The sequence below is a fragment of the Dipteris shenzhenensis genome, chromosome 4 (genome assembly GCF_047967505.1).
Source record: "Dipteris shenzhenensis isolate YYH24624 ecotype China chromosome 4, Dip_SZ_1.0, whole genome shotgun sequence".
NCBI classification, from domain to species: Eukaryota; Viridiplantae; Streptophyta; class Polypodiopsida; order Gleicheniales; family Dipteridaceae; genus Dipteris; species Dipteris shenzhenensis.
Window position 1 is genome coordinate 374,687 of NC_141599.1, and position 12,435 is coordinate 387,121.

A 12,435-nucleotide genomic window follows, 5' to 3' on the forward strand; every position below is an offset into this window, starting at 1 on the left:
ATTAATCTTAAGATAACGGTAAATAATCATGTGATTGATAGTGTATTCTATCATGCCCATCGGTCTAGTGAAGGACATGCAATATTGGGCAGGGCATGGTGCTAGACAGCCAACTACTAGATTGATTGGTGTGAAAGAACGTCCACCTTAACAAGTGGCAATCACACACCCATGACACCTCTTTGTCCAAGGTTCAAAAAAGAAAAGTGCAATCTGGAAATCAAAGCCATTCCCTCACCATTCGCTCCCACATTTTCATGCACTCAAGCACCTGGGAGGAAACCACCACTCCAACCAAGAGGGATGATACCTACCCCCATGCTTGAAGAATGACCACAACAAAGTAGCACCAACTTTAGTAACTAATGCCTCTTGCTCTATAGCCCAGCCCTCCACCTCAACAAGTCATAAGCTAGGATGACAAGGATATAGACAAATATGGGTAAGAAAAGATCTACTCTAGTATTTTGAAGGAGTAGACCAAATGTGGGTCCCACATACGTCAACCGACAAGACAACAACATCCCACAGGAAGCCTCCTAACACATGTAAGACGAAGGCCACAAGTATTTAGAAGGAGTAGACCAAATGTGGGTCCCACATATGTCAACCCACAGGACAACAACATCCCAGAGGAAGCCTCAATAAATACATAGACGAAGGCCACAAGTAAAAAAAAGAAGCTACCATCTCCGATGGGTCTCAAAGGCCCTACTACAAGCCCAAGGGTACTAGGAAGGCAACGATCAACTCTGGGTTCTCAAGTTTTGTCAACCGGCTCCCAATTCTCTTGTAGTCCTTCCAGACGTTCAAGTACCTTGCCATCCACTGGAGGACAAGAATGAAGGCCTATACGTACAAGATGTTCTCTTGACTCATCAGACACACAAGAACCTTCTTCTAAAAAGGAGCAGTGGCACAAGAACCTATTGCTTGCCATACAAAAGGAAAGACATCACACATGGTGCTATCAATGATTCCGAGAATCACTTTTTAGCCCTGTATCCACTCGTGAACTATTGGGGGAAATATGAACTCAAAAAGGGCCTCATAAGGGAGACATTAAGAAAAAGGTTAACTCCTTAATCTCTAGGGGAAAAGGTTGTAGACCACGTGTGATAAAGGGGGAATTTGATGTGTGGACCACTTGTGGTTTCGAAGGCTTGGGTCTATTGCCATTTTTCCATCGTCGATCGTAAATCCTAATCTAATGGCTCACATGTAGCGCCTTTTTTGGGACCTTGATTTGCACTTGATCCAATGCATCTCCATCAACCACGAAGGAATGATTTTGCACCATAGTTCCCAATTACGATCTAAGGGCTCGCACACAGTGCCTTTTGTGGATCATTGGATCCATCCTCCCATCCAAGGGTGTGTGTATCACACCACTTGTGGATGGTTGGATCTAATGCCCCATCCAAGGGCGTGGATGCACCACATGTCTCCAAGGGCAAGGGCCAATCTACCATGTTGCCCTCATCCTGCCCTCAAATCGCCATGCATCTCAAATCCCATTATTACCTAAGGGGTAGTCCAGTCTGTTGCCAGGACAGTCCACCATCACCATTGAATGAAGAAACTATCCAATGTCAGAGATATGCACTTAAAGCACTTTAAATCATATCCATTAGATCTTCTGTGATCTAATGGATGGGATTGCAGAGATGAAAGGGCTTGCTAACCATTAGATCAATTATGATCCAACCGTCCCTACAAAGTCACAAGTTCTACCAAGGCCCTTTACTTTGGTAATTCCAGTAACTTGGGGTGGGGACCATTCAATTCCACCAATGAGGAGGAAGAAAACCTCGATTCTTTTAATGCTTGAGCCTCCTCATTGGCCAAGAGCTTAATCCATATTTTTAAGCCCCAAATTATAGAGCTTAAACCTTACAATGATGGACATCATTGAAGTCAAAGCCCTCACTGCATTCATTAAGAGCTTCTGTCCATGGAGAATTTCCCACCCTCATCGCAAGACTAGAGTGGCTGCAATATACCTCACCGCACCAAAGTTCTTATAATCAATGACGATGCGGGTGTGTATAGCTGACCTAGCATCTACCATTTTTGAAGCAACCCACATTCTCGAAAACCTATTGTCGCACCTCTTCATTACCACTAGCTATGGAGTAAATTATGAGCAATGCAAGCAAACGACACCAATGTAATATACAATTTTCCTCTACATAAATTTCCCCTGTCAAGATGTCCTACACCCTTACCCACCAAATGGAGCAATTTAACTCCACTTTTGCCAAAGTCTCGAACATGACCGTAGTCATGCCCATGTACTTGCTTCACCTACTTATCATAGTACTTTGAGACATTCCAAAGCAGGAACCCACAATGGAGAAAAACTCCCACTCTATCATCTTTGACCTTAACAACGGGCCCCAATATCCATAGATGCTTCGACTCTGTATCCGTATCCGAAGCTTGCATGGAGCTTGCATTCTCACCATATCCAAACATTTTAAAACATGCACGACACATAGTTTTGGGAGCCACACCATCCCTTTTGAGGAATCTTGCAACAGTTGAACTAAATCGGCACAAAATTATGAAGTTTGACATTTCGCACCATGTCCAACCAAGGATGAATCTAGATTAGGAAGGGGGAGCATGTTAACATCCTTAATTAACAGAAGCCATTTTGCAATATCAAGCCGAGAATAGGAGTGCATGAGAGAAGATTATTCCTTGAAGCCATATGGGCCCAAGTGAATTGTAAAATGAGAAGATTGAGAGGCAGATATAGAGAAAACAGTTGGCCCTCCCTTCAAAAGGTGAGTTGTATAGAAGACCAGAAGTTTGACTCTGGTCTTCATATTGTCATTTGCACAAGTTTGGAATACAAGCTCTCTCTTTCTCTACCATGAATTGATTTGAGTGTTCTCTTGTTTCCATTATAGTGCCCTTGTGATTCCTACTCCCTCTCCCCAAGTCATCTCCCCTTCTCATCCCCTCACCCTTCTCTTCTCCCTTCTCCCTTCTCCCTTTCCCCATTCTTGTCTTGTGGAATCACATTGCAATAATCTGAAAGCGGCTAGAGTGACACTAGTGGTTGAGAAGCCTTTGGATTGCTCCCAACAGGGAGTCGGGTGGAGTAGAGCACATTGATTTATCGACAACATCCCCACAACACGTGAGTCACCATCGGAGACCACACAATGACTGCCTTGAACTTAAACTAGCCTTCCACAACTAGGCAAGGGTGGTAGCACGTTTGGTTGGTATGCTTTTTGTGCTTAAAGGCATGTCCTAAGAAAGCATAATTTTAGCACTTTTCAAGAGGTGCTTGCTTTTGTGACATATATCCACCAGCCATGTAAATTATGATTGGGTGTTTTGCACATGTGTCACATGACACTTGTAAGCTTGTAAGCTTTCATGATACATGACTACTTCAATTGTAACTATTGCTTCATCCCTCGTGCATCGTCTCCCTTGTCTCCCTTGTCTACTAGAATGTCATCATCTATAAGCCTTTGCGGGTTCTTCCCAACCATGCTAAGACCATAAACGTCATGAAAATCCACAGCAATATGACAAAATCTCTTGGCTTGCAGGTATGTGGATGATTGAGACATTCTTGTAGCACCTGCCCAAAGAGGCAGAGATGTGTAGTAAAAAAGAGAGCACAAGAGCTACAATAGCTTAGCTAGAGGACCTGCAAGGGAAAGAGCTCAGACTCTGCAAGGGAGAGGATTGAGCTGAGAGCTCAAGACCTACGAGGGAGAGCGAAAGGTGATAGCCTCTAGAGAAGTAGTGCGCAGAACCTACTAGGGAGAGGATTGAGTTGAGCTCAAAACCTACTAGTAGGGAGAGGATTCAGCTGGGCCGAAAGACCTGTGTAAACAAGTGCTTTCATCTTCTTGGGTTCACATGCGCAAAGCCCAAACAAAAGGAAGAACATTGCAAATAAAAGATGCAAATTTAGACATGAACATTGAGAAGCTCTTACAATCCAACATCAAGCATATAGATGGATATCTTTGGTTCATCCAGCAAAAAGATTATGGGATGAATACAAGACTTTGGTCTATTTAATGCACATGGAGGTAGAAGAAGAGGTTGAAAAGGCAGATATTTTGTATCATAAACTGAACAACATAGATTTGATATTGGGATTGTGTGGAATTATTCCACTTTTAGACAAAATGAATATGTTGAGTAAAATGTCGCAATCGAAGGATATTTATATCAATGAATATGTCAAGGCAATAAAACTCACTAATTTGAGTATAACAATAGCATACGATAAGAAGTCAAGCTCCAGTTTTCAAGACGAGAAATTGTTTAAAGATTGGAAAAGTTTGTACACCATTTGTTAGGTTAGAGAGCATCGCCTCTTGGGCATGCATGTGTCGAGGTGTTGGTAGGGTTGTTACCCTATGAACTTTAGGGTGCAAGCTAAAGCATGTGAAGACTCAAGACTGGTAATCACCTGAATGGCATCATGTTGCTGTCTCGAATGCTTCCACCAATCGTGGCAGGACAGCTCATGTTCTTTGCTTCGATGGCAATGATCGAATGCATGCATTTCCAACTGCTTCTTGCTGCTGCTCTGTAAGGAGTCTTCTTTGTTCTTGTTGTTTATCCCTTTGCAGATGTTGCAAAAGTGTCTTTCATTGCCGATTCGATACCGTGCCAGTGCTTTCCTCGACCCGCACTCTGTTCCTTGTGCCTTGACCTCGCTTTTTTCCTTTCTTGTCTCATAGCCTCTATCTGCTTCTCTTGCAAGCCATGGCGAGCTGTATGTTGCCATTGACGCCATGGCCATGATCAGTCCAGAATAGACCCAGAGAAGCTAACTAGTGAGACAAGCAAAGGATAGAAAACTTACTTGAAAGATGACAATGGCAAACCAAAGTCAGTCACATCGAGATGCATGCTTGCAAGAGGCGGGGGCAAGTTGTAGCGAGTACTTAATCTTCCAAGATTTCATGGGCAAGAGGTGTGAAAATTCAATATTCATAGGAGTAGCAAAATTTCAATAGTCAATTTTCCCCCCCGACGATACACGTCAGTAGACTTGGATATCCCAAATACGTGCAATGTGGCCTAATTAAATGCTTCAAAACACAAATTGAACAAAGGGCACGTTATCAGGTTTGATGTTGTGTATTATTAAATGCAATGACCTTTGGCATGCTTATGAGACATATAGCAAGCAAGTGCATGGAAAAAGAAACAATTCAAACTTATAAATAGTGTTAGATTTATTAAAATATCTTTGCACATGCACAAATTGTACTTTTCTAACTTCTTCCATTTTAGGGTGAATCTAGATACCAATACCAACAACCATCCATGTTTTAAGACCACCATGGACTAGTCCCAATAGTTTGGATTCCAAATTTTCAATCCGTTTTGGTTTTCAACAACTCAAAAACAAGTTATGGAGCGTGCCCTCAAATGGGTATGCATCACTTTAGCTCAACATTGGAGGCCCATTAACCCATGCATAATGATCTCATTTAGGTGTGTCCTTGGGTTGAGAAGAAGCTCACGTAGTGTACTTTAGAATAATTACTTAGTTGCATGTATGTATAGAATAAAATTTTGATGTTTTTGAATAAATTGCTATATCCTATAGTCTTTAGGATGCATGCTTCACATGCAACATAGCACTTGTAATGCTTTAACAGTCTCGCTCCAAATCCTTAATGCATAATTTTTTGCTCTCATATTCAAGTTTGGAATGTTACTACAACTTGAAGATAAAATTTGCTAAATTCCATTAAGCAATGCATAAGTTATGGGTCATGTAAGATACCCATATACAAAAACGTCCCTGAATGTCACAAAAAATGGCTACACCCAAGTAAACAATGACCCACTACCTCAGTTGTCCTCATCCACTACTCCAAGACACCCCAAGATGTGCTCATGTGTGTCTAAATCCAATTTGAAGACACTCTTGCCCTTCTTTCTTTGTGGCACAGGTTGCATCTAAAACTTAATAGCTCTTACTAGATGAGAGTACACACATGTTTGTGGACTCTTATTTAGCAGTTTGTAATTGTGGCCTCTCTCGGATGTTTTTTTAAACCAAAAAGCTCCGACTACTACATCATACTTCTCATAGGTTGTTCCCCAATTATCCTTTAATGTTTCCTTAACTTTGTACTTAGGTTTTGTGCATCGGAACAGAAAGTATGGGTTATCTTCCTCATTTTTCCCAGAATTTGCGACCATTGCAAAGTTATCCCCCTCTTCCAAATAGTTAGTGAGGTCATTGAAACTCTCCCCAAACTATGGCGAGTCGTTTGTCTCTCCATTGTTTGTCACTCCATATGAACGTAGAGGAAAAACTTGAACTCGCTCCCATGTTTTCACAGTTGCAATGTTCTCACAATCGTCATGCTCTTCTTCACAGAATCTTTGACAAGGCATAATTTGCAATCTAGGAGGAATTTACACATGCTCCAAAATGAAAAATAATCAATTTTTTGAGCTCTACATGCTTGTCAACTCAGTTTTTTTGTATGCAATTAGACAGTGCCAGATTTGAAAGTATCTTCAATAGGTAAGACCTTTGCAATGGCAATACGCACCCCAACTATTGAGAAGTTCACTGGGGAAGGATTCCACACCTGGTCTACGCAAATGAGGTATCTCCTGATGCATCAAAAGCTTTGGAAGTTGTAAGAGAAGACATACCCACTGCACAAAATGATGCCTGGAAGGAAAAAGACGAAGTAGCACTATCACTCATTGGTTTGCACTTAGGTCGAAACATAATTCATCATATAGACTCTAAGGATCATGCCAAGGATGCATGGGATGAGTTGAACATAGTGTTTGGTGCAAAAGCCAAAAACCAAGAAATCCATCCTAAGAGCGAATTCTATGGTATTATATGCACATGGGCTTCAATGAATCCATGGCACAATTTGTCAACAAAATCAAAAGCATTATGACCCAACTAGAGAGCATAAATTCAAAAATAGGGAAAAAAGATGCACTTGCAATTCTCCTTAAAAGCATGCTTATAGAGTATAGCTCAGTAACAACCACTTTGAAGAATTTTCCAGATCCAAAGTTTGAGGAATGTGTATCCTCTCTTCTTGAAAAAGAAAGAGAGTTGAAGGCATCGACATTGACATCAACATCAACATCAACACGCAACAACCATAATGAAGAACAAGCACTGTTCAGTAAAACATCAATGAAGTGCTACCATTGCGGAAGGATGGGTCACTATCAAAGTGACTGCAAACTGAAGAACAAACCAAAGTGTCACCATTGCAAACTTAGATGTGGCACACCTATGTAGGCACAATGGTAGCGTGCTTTAACTGGAGGAATGAAGATGATGCGGTGAGAATTTGTCAGATCTTCTTCATTCTCCATGCGTGGTATCTGCAAAGGATTTGGCGCTGCCAACATCCAAGATGAGCGTATCAAATTCCTCGCCTGGGCTACGTTTCTCCTCCGCCTATTTATTATTTAACCGGATCTTTTGAGGGTGTTAGCCAGTCAATTGTTATTCATCCAGAAGCTTTTCGTTTGTCTTTGATGGCGCGTATGGAGGGATGCAGTGACTACATGGACACTGATAGTGGAGCGTTTGAGCGTGGTTGCAGTGTTCCAACCTTCTCTTTGCTTCCTTTATTCTTTTAGCTTCTTTGAAATTCTCTGCTTTTTTACATTTCGTATGCTTTCATTTTGTACTGTCTAATTTTCATTCGTTTGCTTGTAGGACTTGCGAAGGTGTGTCTTGATGTTTGTCAATCACCTATGACACGAGTCATTGTTTGCTTGGGTGTATATAGGTTCAGGGACTTTTCTGTATATAGGTATCTTGCATGACCCATAACTTGTGCATTACTCAACGGAATTTCGACAAACTGTCTTCAAGTTGTATTACACATTCCAAACTTGAACATGAGAGTAAAAAATTATGGAATAAGGATTTGGAATGAGAAGTGCTATGTTGCATGTGAAGCATGCATCCTGAAGACTATAGGATATAGCAATTTATTCAAAAACATCAAAATTTTATTCTATACATACATGCAACCAAGTAATCATTCTAAAGTACACTATGTTTGTCGATGAGCTCTCCTTTGCCATAGGTTCGCGCCATCAAAGTTGCACATATGGGGTGAAAAGCATGCATTTTAATGCATGTTGCCATATGAAGACTAACTGCCACTTGGCATTAACAGCAGACACGTGGGCGAGTTTAGACCAATAAAAAATAACGTTATTTTTTAAAACTAAAAAGCCCATTTTCTGCTTTGCTAAGGCTACCCCGAGAGGGCAGGCTAAAAACTGCTGTTGTGGGGTGTGTGTTTTCAATCGTTCTTATATGCAAAGATACGTGCTGGCTAGCGCTACGAAGTACAAATCCTTCTCTCTCTCTCTCGCATCCAAGTAACATGGACATCGCATCGATCTCGCAAACTCTTCATATACACTTTCTAGAATTCACCCTTCTTCCTCACGCTTACACAAACACCGGTGACCGGTCACCGCACTGCCTATCAACAATACGTTATGACTCACTTGTGTATCGAATAGGTTGCTGTGAATTTAGCAGGATGAAACGTGAGGAAAATAACATAAATCATTTCATATGTACTTAACTCTCCGTGAGAGGGTTTGGTGGCCTTTTACAAGTGTTGCTTCTCCTTCATTCTTGACTGGCAAAACGTTGACTAGCATCTGTGAACTTCTTGGTGCACATGGATTGAGATCAAACATGTTTTCCCTTGATGTACAAGGGCGCATGCATAAGTCTTTGATCTATATTGACACGCCATTGTGCTCCTTCCTGGTTTCTTTGAAGATGGCTAGAGAGTCAATGAAGCGGTAGAAGATGAAGGCATAAAGGGGAAAAGCAGGGCATGCAATGAATAAAAGGAGAGCACGTACAGAAAGTAAAGGCACAAGGTCGAGGAAGATGACGACGATGCCGTTCTCGTTACGCATCCCATCTCACAGGGACATGTGACATCTCATAGCCTTGAGGAGGTCGACAGTAACGCAGCTACCCTGTATACCCAAGGCTTTTGTAAGGCCTTCCGATGGTTCGTTAACGGTTCATGTATTTTCTGCGCAACCACACCAGCAAACAGTAGGAGTGTGGGCTGAAGCGATAAAGAGGTTGCACACACAACTGTTTTTTGTTTTCGTTAGCTCTCAGAAGTTGACACTCAGTTTTCATGGAGATCTTTTTTTGTTTTCGTTAGCTCTCAGAAGTTGACACTCCAGTTTTCATGGAGATCTTGTTTGAAATGTCTGTGCAGATTCGCTCGTTGGGAACTTTCGCTGCATAATTCTCAGAAATATTAGATCTTTTTTGAGCTTTGAGCAGAACGTTTCTTAAGATGTGAATGAAACACAAGTAACGCACGCTGGCACAAATCTAGACTTGATTGTAGATAAGCATGATTACTAAGAGCGTTCGAGTGGAGGTGGAGCGCCTCTGAGTTTGCTCAAATTCAAAGCCTTGTAATGTGCACACTAATAAAACAGCTGTGCAGTGACAGATCTGCTCGCCTCCTAGTACACTTCCGAAATCATGTTGCCCAATCATCGCTTTAAACTCGTCACTACTCCAAGAACGACCAGGCGTTCGGATGACACATCATCTGTCTCTCCATCACTCTTCAGCTTGTTGCTGCTTTTGCAGCTTCATGTTACCTTGACTGTAGGAACCGGATACATGACTACATTGGCAAGTTTATCGGGTTACATTCCTCTTTATAGGGCGACCTACTCTTCTGCTTGTGCTCTCCAGGCGGGAACGCTCCATCCGCAATGTTGGGGCGCATTGGCCATTTTCAACGACACATTGCCTCCAGTGGGCGTGTCATTCTGGGCTATCTCCAACGGGTGCTATTTTGTATGCGGGTTGCTGTATGATTCTCATCGTCCTTTCTGTTGGGGGCAGGTAAATAATTCAGTCATTCCATCCCAATATCAGAGCACTAGCTATTCCAACATCAATTCCGGTTTATTGCATGCGTGCGCAGTAAGAGATAACAAAACAGACAGTCCTGGTCGGGTCGATTGTTGGAGCATCAACAACGATTATGGACAAGCTTCGCCTCCATCGGAAGCGATGATATCAGTTACAGCCGGCGACTATTTTACTTGTGGACTCACGGCCAGCACAAGGCACACAATTTGCTGGGGTTTGGATATCACACAAATCGGTCCAGCAATCCAGGCCCCCAACGCCAGTTTTGAGTCGATCTTTGCTGGGAGTCAACACATGTGTGGACTCGAGTTGAATACCAAGAAGACACTCTGCTGGGGTAACAACACTCATGGGCAGGCTAATCCTCCTGAAAACCTCCACCTCACAGTGATCACTGGAGGCCCCGCGTTCTCATGCGGCTTGCGTGAGGATAATCATGAAGCTGTATGCTGGGGGGACAGCACAGGTGCTCAGACAACTCCCCCTGCGGGAGTGACATTCGCTACCATCTCGTCCGGAGATTGGTTCACTTGTGGCGTGAGGGAGGGTGACCAGGAGATGGTTGTGAACTGCTGGGGGGAGCAAGGTCTCGCAAATTCCTCCGTGCCGAAGGGTTTAAGAGCTAGTATGGGATTGTGCGTCAAGCAGTGTAATGAGGGCCAGTATGAACTTTCGGATTCCGAGCTTGGGATCTCGAATCAGTGTCCCAAAAATGGAGACAAGGTTTGCTTGGAGTGCTTGCCAGGCCAGCCGTGTCAAGCTCCCAACTCTACAGTTCCTAAACCATTATCGCGTCCGTTGAAAGGAATTGTGGTGGGAGTGGCCCTGACTGCACTAGTGATCGTCGGATTGTTAGCAGTGCTTCAACGTAGACAATTGCATTCGATGTGGTTGTCTAGGCGGAGGCCAATTTATCAAGCGGAATCTGTTCAGGCAAGGCTTTGGAAAGCTAAAACGAATAAGGTTATTAGCTTCACTAGTGAAGAGCTCCGGAGAGCCACGAAAGACTACGACACTGGTATGATGATTGGGAAAGGGAGTTTTGGGGAAGTATACAAAGGCACCCTCGACGATGGGCGGGTTGTGGCGATCAAGAAAGCTTGCACGATGGAGAGAGCTAGCACGTTTGACATGGAGCTTGAACTCCTGGCAAAGCTAAACCACTCTTACTTGGTGAATCTCGTTGGTTACTGTGAAGGGGACAAATGCCTTGTGTTTGAATTCATGGCAAATGGTTCGCTGCAAGATTGCCTGTTTCGCAAACGATCTGCTCAGCCCTTAGACTGGAAACGCCGAATGAAGATTGCCCTGCAAGCAGCAAGAGGGCTTGAGTACCTCCATGTCTATGTATCTCCCAAAATTATTCATCGTGATGTGAAAGCATCTAATATTTTGCTGGACGAAGCTTTGGATGCGCATATCTCTGATTTCGGCCTCTCTCTTTACGGTCCTGTCGGAAGCGAAACTCATCTCAGCAACCTGGCACCTTGCGGAACTCCAGGCTACCTCGATCCAGAATACTTCCAGTCTTATCAGCTCAATTTGAAGAGCGATGTCTACAGTTTTGGAGTTGTTCTTCTGGAGCTGTTGAGCGGGCGAAAGGCAGTGGATAAAGATTATTCCGTATGTAGCATTGTGGCATGGGCCGTGGAGCTTGCTGAGCACGGGCAGTCCATGCTTATATTGGATCCGGAGCTCAAAGTCCCCGACGATGGTGCAAACAGATCAATTCTAGACGTCATAGGGCTGGCTCTGCGGTGTGTTCGTATGACAGGAAAGGAGCGTCCAACCATGACTGATGTAGCAAGCTACTTGCAAGCAGTTGTCGAGCCATCGTTCTCCAATGAGACGAGCACTCAAATACAGCGCCCAAATTCTTTGCAATTCCAAAGCAGCAGCAAATGCTCAATCGCAGATGTCTCCTTGAGCTTAGAAGGAAGATGATGATGTTAGATTGTTAGAAATCTGTTAGCAACTATCAATCGTCGCACCGCAGTCAACGAATAAATTCGGAGGATGTCTCTGCCACTCAAGTTCCTTCTTCCAGAAAGTATTTCAATCATGTCATCGTTTCAATCACGTAGACTTCATGGGAGTTTTTAAAAATAATAAGATGAATTGATTTTTTTTAAAAATGCGATCTTTTCAATTACGTTTACTTCACGGGGGGGGTGAGTTTAAAAAAATAACAAGATGAATGATTCATAAGGCATGCCCGAGATTATCGACTAGATGTGAAAAACTTGAAGATTCATTGTACATAGTTCGTCATTTTTTTGTGAACATTTGCTCTTGAGCCCCGAATGTTTGCGAGTCTCTTGTGTGCTTTTGGGGTGAACTAAACAATTAGCCTGTCAATGTCACACTTCCAAAGACCAAAAGTCTCTTGTGTGCTTTTGGGGTTAACTTACTAGGTAGCAACCAAAGTTTAAAGTTCCAAAGACCAAAACTACTCTCACTACTTTGACAAAACATGTTAATCCTTTTATGCT

General features: G+C 42.9%; 1 protein-coding gene across 1 annotated transcript; it reads left to right on the top strand.

Moving 5' to 3' along the window:
- Positions 1–9,019: 9,019 nt before the first annotated feature.
- On the top strand, positions 9,020–11,988 carry LOC147902295 (putative receptor protein kinase CRINKLY4). Its single transcript, XM_087373642.1, has 2 exons — positions 9,020–9,123; positions 9,267–11,988. Exon 2 carries the CDS (start codon positions 9,542–9,544, stop codon positions 11,885–11,887), a length of 2,346 nt encoding a protein of 781 aa, XP_087229768.1. The 5' UTR covers positions 9,020–9,123; positions 9,267–9,541; the 3' UTR covers positions 11,888–11,988.
- The last annotated feature ends 447 nt before the right edge of the window (positions 11,989–12,435 follow it).